Here is an 18442-nt window from a genome sequence, read left to right as displayed (position 1 = left end):
TGAACCCAGGGCAAAGTCCAAATGAAGATAGCAGCTTTTAATGTATTTTTGTCCGTGTACTTTCTGCTCCTGTATAACATAAAGAGCTGTTATGGAAAACATACTGTAATTGTACATTACGTTCTGAGATATGATCAATGTGCTACTATTACAATACCGAACAATGGACTATTAGATTAACATTATGTCAGAATTCACATTATGTTAGGGGAGACATAACGCACCAAAAAATGTTATTGGAGCGGTATCGCGTATATTGGTCTTAGATTCATCTGTCGTCTCTCACGAGTTAAAGGGCCTACTTGCGTAGAGCACACCCTTGTGTCTTGCCTGTGCATACACCCCAGTGAAACATATTTTTGTGTTAAAATTTTTAAAAGTAATTAAATATTTTGGATGTAGATCAAAATGTTCTCTATATGTTTCAAATGGATAATTTTACACGCGTGTAATTTGAAAGCATGCACTGTAGAAGATATAGACACTGAGTTGTGAGATTTTCTTCACTAACCTAGTCTCTGTTAAAATATATCGTGGATAATCGCCTTGCCGTTAGTCACGGTGCAAATGGACCTGTAATTGGCTTTATTTCGGCCACCTTGAGTACGTGAAATTGTCTTGCCTGCTGTGGATTTCGGCGATTTCACAGAACTTCTTGGCTCCATCACCCTCCAGAAGCACAGTCTGGAGTCTAACGCTCAAACACGTATGCGCATTTTCCTCCATTCATCTGACCCTCAGAGATGTTTTTATCATTAAGATAACCAAACAGAGCAATTTTTGGTCCTTTTTAATGCAATTTTGTACAAATTCCTTTCCTCCCCCCCCGGTCTGTCTTGAGGACGGTGCGTACGCTCCTGCGAAAGATGGAGGGGAATTATCCCCCTGAAAACGAGGATGAAAGCAGGACAAAATTACTTTTTTTGTTCTTCATCTCTGGAGCAGAGGCATTTTGCGGTTTGGGCTCCTCGAGGTTCGGGAGTCAGGGTGTGGCTTTCTGTGGTTCCCTCAGGCATGGCCCCCGTCTTCACCTGGGCCCCCTCCGACATCACGGTGACCGACGGCGCCGTGGCGACCTTCACCTGCGAGGTCTCGGGCGCGCCCAAACCCGCCGTCACCTGGAAGAGAGGTATCCCTCATCGAACCCGCACTTGCCATCGTGGTGCTCGTCTGCCAATTAAATGCCATCAGTTCATTCACGCTTTCTGACATACTGGGTATGTTTAGAAATTACAATCCAAATGACTATTGAGATTTGATGTAAGTGACTGAAATCTCCTCCTACATTTCCCTGACATCTGATCTGCAATCTATAGATTACTGGAAAAATATGTGCTTGTATCCCCTTTCTATTTGGATATAGTGAAAAAATAAATGGTTATTCAATAGGACAGAGATGACGGTGATCAGCCAATCACAGCTCATGAAACATGAACATCTGTTATAATTCAGACAGAGCATTTGAACCCCTCAAATGTGGCCATCTCTATTTGCCTGAAAGCGTCCTTAACAGACTGAGCCTTTTCATCCAGTTAATTGGTTGTACTCTTACGTGCGCATGACTAACGCTCAAGGACGGAATGCATTAGCAGTCAGTTCTGCCCCTAAGGTCAGTTGGAGCCTGATGTACTAGCGTAGAATACTTTTGTTTTTGGTAATGTCTCTTTCTACAGCTTTTTAAGTAGCAGCTGCTCTCTGCTCTGTCTGCGCTGGACATTGGTGCTTAAATATGGTGCCGTACACTTAGCTTTACAAAAAGGCATTATAACATAATCTTTCAGCTAATGGCCAATTACAGAGATAATCCCTCGCAATAACAGCGCAGATCTGTCATTATCTCGGAGTACTGTATTTGCTCCATTCATTCAAGTGATTGCCATAGCATTCCCAATTATGAAACCGCATTATCGAAATGCATAATAGAGCGCGCTCTAACAAGTCAAGCACTGATGATAGCTTTTTCAGAAAGATTCCCCATGGGGCGATCATTCAAAACTGGTAATAAACTCATTCAGAGCTGAACAAGAATACTAGATGATGCCGTATTACCGGTATCTGCCGAACACTTGGCATGTGTGCGAACGTGTGCGTTCCTGGTCTTCCTGAGAGTGTGCCTATGTGCACACAAGTGTGTGTGTGTGTGTGTGTGTGTGTGTGCTTACGTGTGTGCGCATGTGTGTGTGTTTGTGTGTGTGTGTGTGTGTGTGTGTGTGTGTGTGTGCATGTGCACGTGTGTGTGTGTGTGTGTGCACACGTGTGTTTTTTCTTCAGCGTGTGAGCACGTGCGTGTGCACAGCCACGACTCCTTTTACCTCAGAACTGTTGGTTTGATTCAGCCTGTCGTCGGTTTGCTTTGCGTGTTTGCATGCTTCACGAGTCCTTGCCTTTACGTCATAGCATCACGCAGGAGCAACACCACCAATATTTAAATACAAATGTAAATATCTATACACCACCTAAAATCCACTTCATAGATGGCTTAGCTCTTTATTCCACGTATCCACAGCCACAGCCGGCTGATGACGTAAAGGCCAGCTAAGCACAGACTGTCCACCGTTCATAACAAAATTCTCCCATAATGCTTGTGAAATTGCCATATAAACGGAGTTTCTTTGACAGCCTTTGTTCCTGTTAGGGAATGAGACTCAGGTGAAAAGCGCAGTCTTTGTGATGACTGAATTGATTTGACTATATTGAACCGTCTTATCGGTTAAATGGGGGGGGGAGGCGGAAATAAATGGCACCGCTCGCGTGGGAATGACCTGCCCGTGGCGACGGATTATCCGGCTGATTGGCATGCTCGCTAACCAAGCAAAGCAGGCAACACAGGTCAAGGAAAGTTTAATGGTAAAATGTGGTCCTCCAGGCCAAGCTCACGAGGCACCGCTGGTGTGGGTGGACGTGCACGTGCGTGCGTGCGTGTGTGCGTGTGTGCGTGCTTATACCTGGGGCTGGGAAGTTTCTGCCATTTGGGGTATGTGCCTCTTGTGTATGATTGTGCGTCTGTGTGTGTGCGTGTGATATGTTGTATGAGCGTATATACATGACTAACACGCATGTGTGTGTGACTTTTTCTTGCAGGCACTCAGATTCTGGCCAGCGGCTCTGTCCAGATCCCGCGCTTCACCCTCTTGGAGTCCGGAGGGCTGCAGGTGGCGCCCGTCTTCCTCCATGACACTGGCAGCTTCACCTGCTATGCCAGCAACTCCCAGGGAGCCATCAACGCCACCTCCGCCCTGACCGTGTGGAGTAAGCCCCTTTCCCCTCCCCCTCTCAGTAACCCAGATCCCCCCCCCCCCGAACATCAGCTCCGCCCCCCTCAGATCCCCATCTCCTCCCCCTCTTGAACCCCAGTTCCTCCCCCCCAGAACCACAGCTCCTCCCCCCCTCAGAACCCTAGCTCCTTCACCTCTCAGAACTCCAGCTCCCCCCCCCAGAACCACAGCTCCTCCCCCCCTCAGAACCCTAGCACCTTCCTCTCTCAGAACTCCAGCTCCCCCCCCTCTCAGAACCCCAGCTCCTCCCCCCTCAGAACCCCAGCTCCTCCCCCCCCAGAACCCCAGCTCCTCACCCCCAGAACCCCAGCTCCTCCCCCCAGAACCACAGCTCCTCCCCCCCCCAGAACCCCAGCTCCTCCCCCCTCAGAACCCCGGTTCCTTCCCCCCAGAACCCCAGCTCCTCCCCCCTCAGAACCCCAGTTCCTCCCCCCTCAGAACCCCAGCTCCTCCCCCCTCAGAACCCCAGCTCCTCCCCTTCTCAGAACCCCAGTTCCTTCCCCCCAGAACTCTAGCAGTGGCTGCATTTCCCACATTAACCCTGTAATGGCTGGAGTTGCAACCAGCTCTTTTACTCATTCATTTACTCCTCTGAACCAATTGAAAGCTCAAATATTGGTTTGAATCTGTGTCCCAGGTAGCATGTGGTACGTCTGCCCATTTTTGGTGTCTTGGAAACTTATTTTTCTTTCATTGCTAATCTCAATTTTCAATCATCCGACAGATGGAAGAGGGATTATGATAATTCCTTTCATATAGACCCAAAGCTTATTTTTACCTGTTTTTCAAACAGTGAGTGTCTCCTAAATTAATGATAATATTTGCATTAAGCACTAGTCTGTAAAGCCAGTTCAGACGCTCTGCGATTTGTTCTCGTTTGTAATTTTGCGGCCGCGGTTATAGTGGGCCAGAAGGTTCATTATTAATGTCTTTTTCCTGAAAAGTGAATTTAAATTGTCTCTTTAAGACCTCTCTCAGTTTTTTGTGCTTTTTTTTCTTCATGTTTAGCAAGAAAGGTTGTAATAACCTAATGTCCCGGAACGAGCCGTACATGTAGCCGCCTGGCAGTATTTACAATATTTGTTCTCAGTCAAATTTACTGCACCCCCCCCCCCCCCCCTTTGTCCTCCAGGCCGCACGTCCATCTCCCAGCCCCCCACAGACCGCCGCGTCATAAAAGGGACGATGGCCGTGCTGGACTGCGGGGCCACCCACGACCCCCGAGTGTCCGTCAGGTGAGGTCCTGGGGTCAGCCGCGCCACCAGCACCGCACTGCCGCGTGGCTACTCATAGAGCTGTGTAAGCGCAGGCAGGAGTTAGCACCAATTCCAACTCAGGAGGACCGGTGTGAACGTAGGTTCTCATTTCCACCAATTACCCTGGGGCAATTAACCCTACCCACCAGTGCAGGTCCACTTAGATTAGACCACGGTAATGTGCTACACACAGAGACAGAAGAGCAATCGTCATTACCTCAGATTATCATGAAATTTGCCTGAAATATCAGATCACGTGAATGATTGGACTGGTTAAATAATTGACTATGGGGGAAAAGTATATGGGCACCTTTGCCCTGCACTCTATTAGCATATTAGCTAAAGTGTTAAGGGTGTGATGGAAGCATTAAGTCATTAACTGTGACCAGCCAATAAAAGGCTAGCGGTGTGATCCTCTGCCCTTTGTGAAAAGCATTACAGGGCTGATGCAGATGTGTTTATGGTCTCCTCTACTCTCTAACCCCCGCTTTGGTACTGTTCATATACTTCTGGCGAGTGATTTTTGGGGGTGCTGTGGAGTCAGGGGGTGCTCGTTCTGTGGAAAAGCACTGGTGGGGTAGAGAAAACTGAGAAAGATGTCTTCCACAGGTATGTGTGGAAGAAAGACGACGTCGTGGTCAGCCAGTCCAGCGGGGGGCGCGTGACCTTGAAGGACGGCTCCCTGCAAATCAGCCAGACCTGGTCGGGCGACATCGGGGATTACACCTGCGACGTTCTCTCTCAGGCCGGCAACGACTCCAAATCGGCGCGCTTGGAGGTCATGTGAGTGGCTTGCTTCTTGGCAACAATGGTCAGGGTAGGACATGGAAGGCCAAAATTCCTTCAACAAGGCACTTCATGTGAACAGAATATCCAGAGTTATATTTTTTTTAAATCAGCAAGTAAATTTACTATTAAAATTTCTGTACACAAGGCAATAAAATGAAGTGAAATGAATAAAAAATAATGAAGATTTTATTGATGCTTTTGCTTTTTTCTACACGTAATAGGCATATCCCACTTTGTGTTGACAGCGAATTGCCAATTAGCACGCCCTAAAGTGGCTAACTCTCTGCGCCGAGCGCGTGTTGGTCTGATCGCAGGCGTTCGACCCCTGAGGCGTTCCCTGGAGCGCCTGTTTTCCGGGAGCGTTGGTCTAATGGCGGGCGGTCGATCCCTGGGGCTTTTTTCGCTCCCCGGCGTCGCGAGCAAAGCCGAGGGGGGGGGGGGGGTGAGCGCTGCGGCTGGAGCTACGGGCGGGGCTGGAGACGGTGATATTACCGCCGGGCGGATGCCGCTCTTCCTCGTCGTCGCTCTCCGCGCTCGCTCCTTCCTCCAGGGAGAGGATTAAAGACCTCGCTGTAATTACGCCGGCGCTCCGGAGCCATGCTCCTGCCTCCTGATGCCCGCTGCATCTTACCCAGCAGCCCCGGCTGCGCTCTGACACTGCAGTGCACCGCAGAAGGTGCTGTGAGGTTGCCTGCATTGTATTCATTCGAACCGCAGTGTACTTTTCATTCGAACCGCCGTGTGCTTTTTTCGAAACATACCTGGCTAGCAAGGTTGTTTTTTTTGTTTTCCTTTCTCAGTTACTAAGTCAGTTATTACTCAGTTACTGAGGCTATTGTCAGTGAAGCTTAACCAAGAAGTTTGAATAATATTAGTTTTGGTACTAATGCGTATTAGGTTTGGTGTTTTAAATTGGTTTAGATTAAAAAGACCACTGTTATTATGAGAGAAAATATACAGTTATTTTTTTACATTGAAGAGCTGGGGTTATTTTTCTTAAGTAGCAGGATCCTTGTTGACTTTTGCAGTGTAGATTTATCTCTAACTTTACTTCCTCATTGTCTCCATTGATCTGCGGTGTGCCAGCGCTGGTGTGGGCAAACTCAAGGGCACCCACATGTACTTTAAACTTCCACAGTAGAAAAAAAAAAAGATTCAGATTTTTCAAATTCGTCCCACGACTCTCCCTTTTCTTTCTTTAAGGCAGTGAAGTCTGAACTTCAAAAGCATAGTGCAGTAGGACCTCCCCGAGAATGCAGAGTCGGAATTTAATGTGCCCCCTCAATGCACCCTTAGACAAAGTCAGACTTCGGACCTTTTTCTTTTCTTCGTCCTGCTGCGTAGCACTTCTCGTTTCTGTTACGGTGTTTCGGGCCTGCGCTCCGATAGCCTCACGGTCCGATAGCCTCGCTGCGCTCCAGTGTAGCGCGACAGAATCGATCCGCCGTGGCGCGCCGGTCATCGCTAACAGAAAAGCGCTAATGTGAAAAATGGGTCCTGTAGCCCCATTCGTTTCTCGCTGCTCGCTTATTGATTCCTGTTTTCATCTCAGTTTAAGCGACGGGTTTCTGCCGAACCTACGTCGCGATTACATCACGGCGACGTGCGATAACGACGGCGCGAGGCTTTCGGGGCGCTCAGTGCGCCGACGCTCTCGCGCTCCTTAATTATCTCGGAGGGCGTCTGGAGGAAGGGGGTTAGACTCGCCCTCCGCCAATTACGCCAACGTCGAGTCGATGATTTCTCTGATATTTCACAGCGCTGTTTGTGGCTGACTTTGTCCTTTGATAGAGGAGCGGGGGCGGGGGGGGGGGCGGGGGGGGGGAGTGGTTCCCTGTGTTTCAGGGCCGTCAGAGGGCAGGGATTGCCGCTTGTCTGTCACGTAGGTGACCCCGCAGGTCATCCAGGGTGCCACTGAGACTAATCGGTGCTGAGCACAGACAAGCACCGCAGATGTTCTTTGACTAAAGGCTTCAGAAACGATTCCGGTTGGCTGCTGGATAATGATGAGGTGTGAACTGTCCCCAAAAAGTCACGGAGAAACTACATACAACTCATCTCCTGATGGAGATTGTTTAGTCTCGAAAGAAAAGGTCTTGTTGGCTCGAATTTAAGAAGTATTGAAATGCAAAGTTCATTTCACATTGCTAAATGTCCTGATAATACTAACAAGCACGAGAATATAAAATGCAGAATTAATGTGCGGTAAAAAAGCTGCTATTCAATTTTATGACTCGAAAATGACATTTTAGGGGAATCCAGAAATTAAATTTATGTTTAGATTGTGTTGAGGCAACCTTCCAGGAATGTTTTAGAAACCACAAATTGTTTGCTGGGTGATATTTTCCTTTTTATAGCAAGCATTGAAAGATCTTCCTAGGCCTTACTCTGAAGCGTAGAGCTTTGGGAATGTCAGGCTCAATGTGAATATGCACAGTGCCCGCCCCCCCCTTCCACCCCCCACCCCCCTATCCTATAGGTCACCCACACACTGAGCGTAGGGCCCCGCCTCCCGTGAAAGGACCCACAGAACATCTGCAGCCGGTGTAGCAGCAGCCACAACACTGGCACCTCATGGTACCCATTGGAATTTCCAAGACTCAGATGGAGACAGGCCAAAAAACACAGGAGCTGACTATCTGGTCTGAAAATCTTTCATCTTTACCGGCACTCCACTAAGAAACCTCTGAGCATTTTAATCGGAGATCTGTGTCCTCCCCCCACCTTCAAACGTATAAATGCTAATTATGGCTGAATCTTCATGTATTAATTTGCTTAAAAGCTTCCATTTTGGAGAATTGATTTTTCTTTATCTCTACCTTCTCACTTGGAGGATAATCATGGATTACAAGATAAACTGTTACCTAGTAATAATTAAAAATGATAAATCAATTCTGTACTTTTTGGTTTTGAAAATGTAATGTCAACAGTTGAAAGACTTAGATTACATTTAAAAGAGTTAAATCTTTAGGAGTTTTTCAGATGTTACAGTTGAATCAGTATTGATTTACTTACTGTCTATAGGATACACCCTTGTACACAACAAATTACATAACTTACAAGTTGATCAATGCACACATAAACTGGATATTTATTTGAGCAGTTAATTTCAAGGACACCTCATAAGGATGCATTAAATGTATAATTCAATGCATTTTAACCTGCAAACAATTTAAGTCATCAGGTAATAAGGCTCGTTCCTTAGCAACTGCACTTGTCCTTAATGTAATTTGGGAGACAGCTGTGGATACCATACTTCTACGTGCCTTCAATGTGCCAGGTTGTAATGAAGCCCTCCTACCCCACTTTTAAAAAATCCTCAAAATCTCAAGCATGCTCCTTCTCATGACAGCTTGAATGTAAGAGAATTATTTACTTCCTTTAGCCATCTGCCATTGGCTACAACAGGGATGCTGTTCTTTGAAAATAATGAATACATCGAATTAGAATGCAGAGAAGAGGAGTTGGCTGTGAGCCTGGGGTTTGGGGGGGGGGTTGGGGGATTTGAACCTTGGGAAATGATAAGGCGTGGGGGGGTGTGGCTTGTGGAGGAGTGGCCAATGTAAGCTTGGGTTGCCATTCTGACCCCTCTCGGTTCCCTCTGCAGTGAACTGCCCCACTCCCCGCGGAACCTGCAGGCCAGCCTGAATGCCAACTACAGCCGCATGGTGGACCTGTCCTGGGTGCGGCCCTTCGACGGAAACAGCCCCCTCCTGCACTACATCGTGGAGCTCTCCGAAAACAGTAAGCGCACCACGGAGCAGCTCGCACCCAGTGGACAGAACTGAAATATTATACCTATCCATCCATCCATTATCTATACCCGCTTATTCCTGGTCAAAGTCGTGGGAGGTGCGGGAGTCTATCCCAGCATGCACTGGGTGAGAGGCAGGAATACACCCTGGACAGTTTGCCAGTCCTTCACTGGGAACACAGTGTATTATTTTCCACTATTTGTTAATTATATGATCATTATGTTGCTGCAATGTGATAAGGAATCTCTTTGCAAGTTTGCAGTATGCCTACCCATTAGCCACTGGGGCTATACACATGCCCCTCCGCAACAAGATTTAAAGACCTCCAAATGATCTGGGCACAAGTTTTTTCTCTCTGATTCTGTGGTACTGTATCTCGGCTAGTTCTGGAAAAAAAAAAAAAAAAAGTTTAGTTTGGCAGTGAGGCACTCACCCCCCGATCCTGCAGCTCGCTGATATCGCATCTGGAGATGACCCAAGCGCCTGTCTATGCCCTCTCATTTAGAGCCAGTCATTACTCTCCGGGTTCGCTCTCCGAGGACTACCTTCAAAGAGAGAAGTTTGTAAACCGAAGTTTAGTGGATCTCACGTTCGTGGCGGCTCTGATCTTTGCCGGAAAACAAGACAGAAAATGGCTTGTTTTTAAATGCTTTTTTTTCTTTTCTTCCTTTCCAAATGTCAAACATGTCCCTTTCTATTTTGATGTCTCCATTTCTTTCCCTGAGAAATGGGGCAACGGAGAGGTGAACTGTACGCAGTTTCTCTCGGTCAATACCTCGCGTCCCACCCCCTTGTTTACTCTATCGAGGCGGCGATTAATTCCATTTGCACTGCTTTGTTTAATCTCTCTCCAGTCTCGCAAATGCTTATCTTATATTGAAATGGCTGTCTGAAGGGGGGGGGGAGGGGGGGTATTGGCAAAAAATATGTATTAAATTAGGCATTCTGCACAAGCAGCTTATGCATGGAGCCCTGGCCTGAGGTGACAAGGAGATTAATGGACTGTGTCGCTGAATGTGATGGCGCTACGCTAAGCTGTTTATACGCAGAATGTCAAGCACCTCTCCTCCACAGTAAACCTGCCTGTCAGCACCGTGGCCCCGACTCTCCATACGACTGTGGCCCCGACTCTCCGTACAACCGTGGCCCCGACTCTCCGTACGACCGTGGCCCCGACTCTCCATACGACTGTGGCCCCGACTCTCCATATGACCGTGGCCCCGACTCTCCATACGACTGTGGTCCCGACTCTCCGTACGACTGTGGCCCCGACTCTCCATATGACCGTGGCCCCGACTCTCCATACGACTGTGGCCCCGACTCTCCATATGACCGTGGCCCCGACTCTCCATACGACTGTGGCCCCGACTCTCCGTACAACCGTGGCCCCGACTCTCCATACAACTGTGGCCCTGACTCTCCATACGACTGTGGCCCTAGTGCCGCTGAAACCAGTAGTGGCTCAACGGAGCTTTTTCGCTGTCTGTTTGCAGCCAGGGTCGCTGAAACTTAACAGGGTGGATTGCATTACAGGCTGGGATCCAATCCGCAAAAAAAAACATTTCCTTCACAAACTTAGATTGGAGAGTTCAGCAATTGCTACAACAAAAACTCACCATTAACAAAAAGTGTAACTCACCAAGTTGAGGAGAAATGTTGATTTAAGGTGGGTATCAGAGACAAGGGCCATACGGCACCACTAGACATAGTGTGTCTGAGGGACTTTGTGAGACATATACATACCTAGAAGAAACATAATGGCCAAATTGTCCCCTGCAGGCAAAAAAGAGAACCCCAAGGAATGGTTTATAAAGTTGGGTTGATAGCTAGCCGTGTTTAAGTGAGCCACCAGTCATTTTATAGATATATAAATAGCTGCAATGAAAGGGCCATCACGTCCTTGAATGATATGGATTTTTACCTCAAATAAGGGTTCTCAGATTGCGTGGCAACCACGCTCAGAACGTTGTTTGGGTTCCACCGTCTTGTAGTTTATGTAGTGTGCTCTGTGGTGCAGTCGATGATTTTGGAAAAAAGTTGAGTAGAGAAATTAAACAAAAACAAAAGGTGGTGGAACTGGACCGATTCCTGCACCAGCTGCGCCGGAAGACATTGAAAAATGAGCTTTAGTCAAAGGCCACATTACTAGTGTCTAAAAAACTGTTATGAAAAAGTTAGTTTCTTCTTGGATGAGGAACAGAAAAAAAAAAAGGTTTTGTTCTTCTTTGGCTGGAGGTTAAATGAACTCCTGTGGGGAGCATCGAATGAGGTCTCGGGAAGAGCAAAGCCGCCGCAGTCTCTTGGCACCGATGCTCGTTTCATGTTAGCGACATTTTGATTTTCGTTCCAACGGAGCAAAGGTAGCGTTGTCTTTTGTGCGGCGAGTGAGGCATCCATTGACTAAGAAATGAGCCATTTAAATTCACCAGACGTTATTGAACTCTGGTTCTTTATTGTACGTGTTTCTTTGCAGAACTGAAAGACTCCTTCGAAGGGTTGGAATCACCTCGTGAACTCCCGGCTTCCTCCTCCAGTTTCTTGTCAGAGCTGTGACGGCGATATATTTTTATGATTTAAAAAAAAAAAAATTACATTTACTGGTCTAAATAATTACATTTACTGGTCTAGAAATCTTTACCTTAGAAACCTTTGATCTGAAAAAAACATGGCAAGCTGCTGTCTCTCAAAAAAGGGCTTTGTGGCTAAAATCTCTGAAGAGGCGCATTTTATGAGAACTTGTAATTAACTATTAATGAAACCCTTGTGGTCTTTTATGGAGTGGCAGTAGATTTATTTAAAAACTGCCAAAGAAAAATATTTTAGTAATAACTGATTCATATCTCTTGTGTATATGTAAGTGTGTGTGTGTGTGTGTGTGTGTGTGGGTCCTGTGTCTTTGTGTCTCCGTGTAGATAGATAGGCGGATAGATAGATAGATAGATAGATAGATAGGATTTGTATCACATTTCTGAAAATATGTTCTATTGAAGTTTTTGTTGTGGATTTTATATAGCTGGCATTTAAAAGATTTTTTATTTTGTTTCATTCAGTGAAACCCCCAGAAACCATGTTTGGAGTTTATTGATCAGTATATTCTGTAGTCTCAAAGACTGAAAAGGTCAAAATGGTGACATGTAACAGGATTCTGTGAGCTTTAATGAAGTGCTGGGAAAGCATGTAAACGCATAAATGTACAAGCATCCACATGGCATGCATGCAGAGCTCAGGGTGTGCGCACGGAAAACAACACGTGTATCTGTGCATATCCTCTGGTCTTTAAGATAATGTGTGAGAAAACTAACCTGCTTTTCTGGTCCTTATGTCTGACTCTAGACTCCCCGTGGAAGACGTACCTACCCAAAGTGGACCCCGTCCTGACGGGGGCGGTAGTGAGGGGGCTGACCCCAGCCCGCACGTACCAATTCAGGGTCTGTGCCGTCAACCAGGTGGGGAAGGGGCAGTACAGCGCAGCCACAAACAGGTGGGTACTGCCAGCCTGCTCCCACAGCCACCCCAGGGCGGGCGCTCATATTCACCATGCCCTTCTGCCAGAGCACTCAACATAAGGGGCTAGCTATTTAAACTCTGCCATTAAAAACACAATCTGATAATCTGTTATTTTAAATAGAGCATTTTTATGATTGGCTAAGCCTCTTAAGCAGTGAGTTGGAAATAAAGTGAGAAATATTAACTTGAAAGAAGTGTAGTATTTTTTCTAGCTGTGGAATAGAATAATTGATTATTTAGTGAATTTAGTGAATAGTGAGGAGAATTTAATGAAAGTTTAAGGGGGCAGAGCAAAAATGTCCACCCTTGTGCCCCCCCCCCCCACAGATCTGGCCCGGCTGAGTCATCATACGTCATCTGTCATCACTGTGATGAAACAGCTTGTTCCTGCAGTCTTTGTTTTCTTTAATTTACCAGTGAGCATCCTTTACCCTCTATTGAGTAATTTATATTCAGCAGACAATTTTTAAATTAGCTCACTTAAGCACTGTGATTATCGCGTTTGTAAAATCCAGCGAGCGCCGAAGGTCTCGGTGCTGAGTCTTTGGTGGGGATCCAGTTCTGGCTGTACCGAAAAAAGGGCCGTTTGATGTGAGCGAGAGCCCTTCGGTAAACGCGGAGCGCTGCGGTCGTGTTGCGCTCGCGTTCGATCGGTCACCGCGGGGGGCCTGTGCTGTGAAGAGCCTGCCTCTCGCTGAAGAAAAGAAACGGAGGAGCACATCAAGCTCACCGAGCCCTGTTATCCAGGATGTGCGGGTCTACTGCAGCAACGCGGCTGCACAGCCCCAGTCCAACGTCTTGGATCACTTCCCTCCCTTCCTGCCTTCACCCATGACTGCCTCGTGCAGATCAGTGATGATGAGAGAGTGGGGCTACCGATGGCCGACTGGCTTTAGCTAAACATCAATCATGTTTTAAAGCATTCGACTGGTTGATGTGAATCTCTGCTCGACAGCACAAAAGAGCTCCACCCATTGAATTAAGATCATGTGGTCTCTCTCTACAATCACCAGCTGTTGCTGTTGCACTCGGGGTGCTGTTGTGGTTAAGGGACTGCCCTTCTTACTGAAAATGATGGTACAGGCAGAGGATTTAAATCTCACTTTTTCTCTGCCTGCTTGAATTATGTTATTAAGCATTTCATGGTCGGAATTGGTTTTTTAGATAAAGGATGTTTTTACCAGAAAAGAAGGTTTTAAGAACTTAAATGGCAGCAAGCTAAAAAAAAAAAACATGACTTTGGATTCGCAGTAAGGAGAAATACAGTACCTATCCGTGAATTTATAAGTAAAGCTTATTCACACATCTTTTAACAGGCGAAATCCAATACTGATGAATGACTTGAAAGATCTGAATACATCACAGTCTAATACTTCCATGCCCCCAATTGATACTCAATTTGAGTGTGTATTTGTGCATGCATTGCAAAACTGTAAAATCTTTTTTGTGTGTGTGTGTGTGTGTGATGGAAATTCTCATGAAGGTATGCGGCCCTTTAAGAAACTCTTTTCATGTATGACAGAAATAATTAGGGGTCTAATAGTCTCAGAGGTTCTTCTTTCTTTCTACCAGTGGAGTTGCCCAGGGCTAATGGCCATATTATGACTATAGAGAGACATGGTGTCCATACTGCTAAGCAGGAGACAGACTGATGAATGGAAAGTTGCATTGAATAATGAAGCGTGGGTAACTCTCACCGCAAGTACATTATTGCAGCCGACGCGGAAATGTAAACAGAGAACATTACATGCCGCCGTTTCTTTACTTAGCAAATTCCGGGTGATAATGAGTCGTCAGTTTTTAAGTAGTCAGTTTATTTAAGACCTGTCAGCAGCACTTCTGGGAAAAGCATTAGTTTTCATGTCTGTGTCTGTGGCCGGTACATAATAGCGCACTGTATTATTGGCTGTAATGAGGGCTGGGAGGGTAGTGGCTGCTTCAGTGCTCGGGGGCGCCCCCCTGTGGTGGTTTGTTGCACCTGCAGTCTGGTCTGCCTGTGTGGACTGCGGACAGAAGAACCTGTTGCTGTCGGCCCATGATTTTGATGAGAAGCGTTCCCGTCTGCACTCTCCCGACTCAACCGCCGTATATCGCAGCGATGGGACAGGTCAATAAATATGATTTGGCGTTCCGAATTTGGAGATAAACAAAAAATATTGGTTAATGTACTGTTGTACATAAATAAACTGGTCTATTTCGACAGTGGTGCGGTAATGGTTGTAGCCGCCGTCCCGGATGGCGATAGAATGAGCGAAGACAAGAACGACAGATGTTAAATGGGCCGATTTATTCTCCTCCTCCGGGGCGCTGAGAAAAATAGAATGCAAATGGCCGAAAACAAATCAAAGGCAACAACAACTTTCAACTCTTCTTCTATACCACTACGCAGGCCGGGGCGGTCGCTTTATGGAGACGGAGAGCCGAAAGCAGCGGTGCTTCCAAGCATCTGTCTCTGAAGGCAGTGTGGACTTGACCAAGGCGAGCGAGCGTCGCCTGGGCTGATTATCAATCAGCCTCAGCTGTGCGCGCCTGTAGGGCGAAGCCGCTGCCGTCCAGGGGCCTGAACGCCTCTCAGTCTTTACGAAAAACAGCAGAACAGGAGACTGCAGCCAAAGAGGGGCAGCTCTCTCTCTTTCTCTCTCTCTCTCTCTCACTCACTCGCTCGCTGTATCTCTCTCTCTCTCCCTCTCTGTGTCTCTCCCTCTGTCCCTCTCTCTCTCTTTCACTCTCTGTCTCCCTCTCTCTGTCTCTCCCTCTCTCTTTCGCTGTCTCTCCCTTTCTCTCTCTCTTTCACTCTCTCTCTCCCTGTGTGTCTCTCTCTCTCTCTCTCTCTCTCTCTCACACACACACACTCTCTCTCCCTCTCTCTGTCTCTCTCTCCCTCTCTCTCTCTTTCTCTTTCACTCACTCTCTCTCGAGTTGATTATATTCTGTTCTGGTGTTCAATAGCGTAAGTTAATGTGAAATACTTTCATCAGCTTTGCTCTGCTTGTTCTGTTTGCGGGAGAAAGTCACTGTTAAGTCCTTATTTCAAGGGAAATATTCTATCAGTGTGGTCATTCATGCTGCCCCTAGTCATGCTTCAGCATGTACAAGCATTTATCTGCTCCACCGCTGCAATTTCAGACAGTCTTTTCCAAAGCCGAGTCAAAATGAATGAAATATGAGACCAAATATAGACCTTTATATCTTGTGTCAAGATTACGGCAGCTTCATTATAGCCTCCTGAGACACAGCAGAGAAAAAAAAAAAGTTTTTTTTAAAGTAAAAGTAAAACTATTTTTAAAGTAAAAGTATAAAAAATTTTCTCCGTAATATAAGTGTCATGCATGACAAAAACACGTTGGAGTGAAAATATCGTCAAAAATACAGCTTTTTATTTTTACTGTCTTCTACACAGAACGACGGCTTTCAGCTTGGTAGGACGTGTGGTTCTTGAGTTGAAGACCAGAGACTCATGTCCCCTACAGGGGACAAAAATGAATAGCCGCGTCTGGGGGGGAGGATATTATTTATTTCTTTATTGGACGTCCTCGCCCAGTGTGAACTACTGTAAAATTCCTCCTATTTCACCGGAGGGGTCCGGCTGTAAAGCAGGGTTTTATTTGGCCGGGGCAGCCGAGGTTAAGCACCTTTCTCTGGGGCTCGGTGGCGGTGTCCTGGACGTAAACTTGTAAACTCTGCGGTTAACTGCGTAGCGGCGCGATGATCTGGCTTATAGGAGGGAGGCGGGCTTGCGTGGCCTCGAGTGAAATGTCCACTTTGGTACGACGGCCTTGATTAAGGATAACAGCTTGGGGGCATCAGCGTCTCATTCATCTTGGACTCACATAACCCAGGGATCTTTGATCTGTGATCTGAGGAAATTGCTTTCTTTGATGATTGATAGGAGTATAAGTCAGTGTGCCCCCCGCCCCACCCCCCCCCCCCCCCAAAAAAAAGCTTTCCTAAAGCAGCACTGAAGGTGGTCCCCGGGCCCCCAATGACTCACTTGCCATGCACTGCGCGCTCCCCGGCGCTTAGGACGGCCGCTCCCTCCGACGGTATCCGCGCCGCGCCCGTTTTTGCTATCGAATCTTATCTGTGCCTCTCAGAGAAGACTCGGCAGCAAAAGCAGGAAAGGTCAAAGCTGCCGCCGCTGCTGTCGCATCCCATGCTTAAGGAGGGGTGGGGTGGGGTGGGGGGGGGGCCTGGGCAGGAAATAAAGAGAACAGGTGTAAACTGCACGCTGCCTGTATGTCCGGGAAACACAGTGCCGATACCGCTAAATTCCACAGCGGTGGCACGATTCAAGGCACCCCCGTAGATATGATTTGTAATACTTACTTAAAAATAATCATTTTCACATAATTTATATTTAATAATAATTCATTTCTTGCAGGCCTTGCGCAACGCGAGTTTGAGGGACACCCCAGAGGTGCTTCCTCACTGTAGTGTTCCCACTGTGCTCAGAAGAGTTTTGTGCAGAGAGGGGGGAAAAAACTACAGGTCCCAGAAAACCGTCATTGGCCTTCACACTCGACTCCCCGCCTGCCATGTCTGTCCTTTGTGCTTAATTAAACCCAAGGAAGAGGGTAGCAGGTCACGGCTCTAATGAACTGTTGTTGTTGTTTTGTTTTTGTACAATATGGAATTTTGCTAATCAGTCTTACAAGAATGGGCATTGTGTTGAACCTTATGTTAAAATGTATGGATTTGTTGCCAGTTTAAATAAAAACTCAGTTTTGGAAGAAAACAGGTGTAGAATTTTCTTAAATTGGTTACGCAAAGGTAAGGAATGGGTTAGACTGCTGTCAGATTTAGTAGATGCTTAAAAGTGATGTAGCAGTAAAGGTGTTTTCTGGTGAGTTTATTTCAGACATTTCAATACGCCCTGAATGTTCTACGAATGGATAACTGAAAATCACAAGATTTAGGCCGATATCATTGCTCTTGGCTTTGTGTTACATACTGCTGACAGTTCTTCACTTGACATAGTCTACTCTTAGCTGCCTGCATTGCTACATAGGCAGTGTTAAAAATGACTGATTGCACTGTAACACTGATGCTAAAAGGAGTTTGTTTTGTGGACCCCTGTTGCTGAGAGTATGTGTTCAGAAATATCCCACTTTTGTCAGAATTGAGCTCTTGTCCTTGAGCCTTGACTCCATTCACTTTGAGACAGATTGTTCAAAGAATTGCCACCAGCACCGTCGTAAGTGGGGGAAAAGGTATTGGTAATTCTAGGGGCCCAAAGCCGTAGGGGGGGCCACAAATTAATTGCAATTTTCTTCATGTCCGCTAAGATGGCCAGTGCATTGTTCTTTCAGGGGGCTTGGAATTCTGGGCTACTCCCCTGACTGTTACAGTAATACTGCATGCTGCTTGAGAACAAAGACTGTAATTACCGACAATGACAACTAGGGAAAATGGATCCAGTGATCACAGAAAATCAAAGAAAAATTTGAGTATAATTGTAAAACGCCCCAAGGGTCCCTCATTAGACATCAACGCAGAACAAAATCCCCATTAGCGCAAATGTATGGACCGAGAGAAACGGCATACTTACGCTGAGAACAATCTCCAGCGATAGATAGATGACGCAATTTATTCTTTGATCCCACCTGCTGCCGGGTTGATGCCAAGCTTTTTCTTTCACTGTAGAATAAAATAGTGTTAACTGCTCCGACATCTGGAGTATGGAATGGACCTCAAAGGACCGAAGACGCACAAAGGCAGAGGCATCACTAGGGGGGTGCGGAGGGGTGCAGACCGCACCGGGTGAGGCCATCAGAGGGGGGCGACACCGAAATGACTGGCAATAAAAAATTTTGTGCAGTGTCTTGTGTAGCGACGAGTTGAAACAGGTAATTTCTCCGAT

At 46.7% G+C, this 18442-nt stretch overlaps 1 protein-coding gene across 7 annotated transcripts in view; it reads left to right on the top strand.

Moving 5' to 3' along the window:
* Window positions 1–18442, top strand: part of sdk1a (sidekick cell adhesion molecule 1a) — a 289638-nt gene that overhangs the window by 205428 nt on the left and 65768 nt on the right. For all 7 annotated transcript variants that reach the window (XM_035398134.1, XM_035398132.1, XM_035398131.1 and 4 more), the window contains 6 exons: window positions 1013–1129; window positions 3082–3249; window positions 4408–4510; window positions 5141–5314; window positions 8928–9064; window positions 12409–12556. In XM_035398134.1, coding sequence (XP_035254025.1) covers window positions 1013–1129; window positions 3082–3249; window positions 4408–4510; window positions 5141–5314; window positions 8928–9064; window positions 12409–12556 — 847 coding nt within the window. The remainder of the gene's footprint in view (window positions 1–1012; window positions 1130–3081; window positions 3250–4407; window positions 4511–5140; window positions 5315–8927; window positions 9065–12408; window positions 12557–18442) is intronic.

Source organism: Anguilla anguilla, chromosome 17 (assembly GCF_013347855.1).
Source record: "Anguilla anguilla isolate fAngAng1 chromosome 17, fAngAng1.pri, whole genome shotgun sequence".
NCBI lineage: Eukaryota > Metazoa > Chordata > Actinopteri > Anguilliformes > Anguillidae > Anguilla > Anguilla anguilla.
The sequence above is the reverse complement of the archived record's forward strand: the minus strand, read 5'-3'. Positions and strand labels throughout refer to the sequence as shown.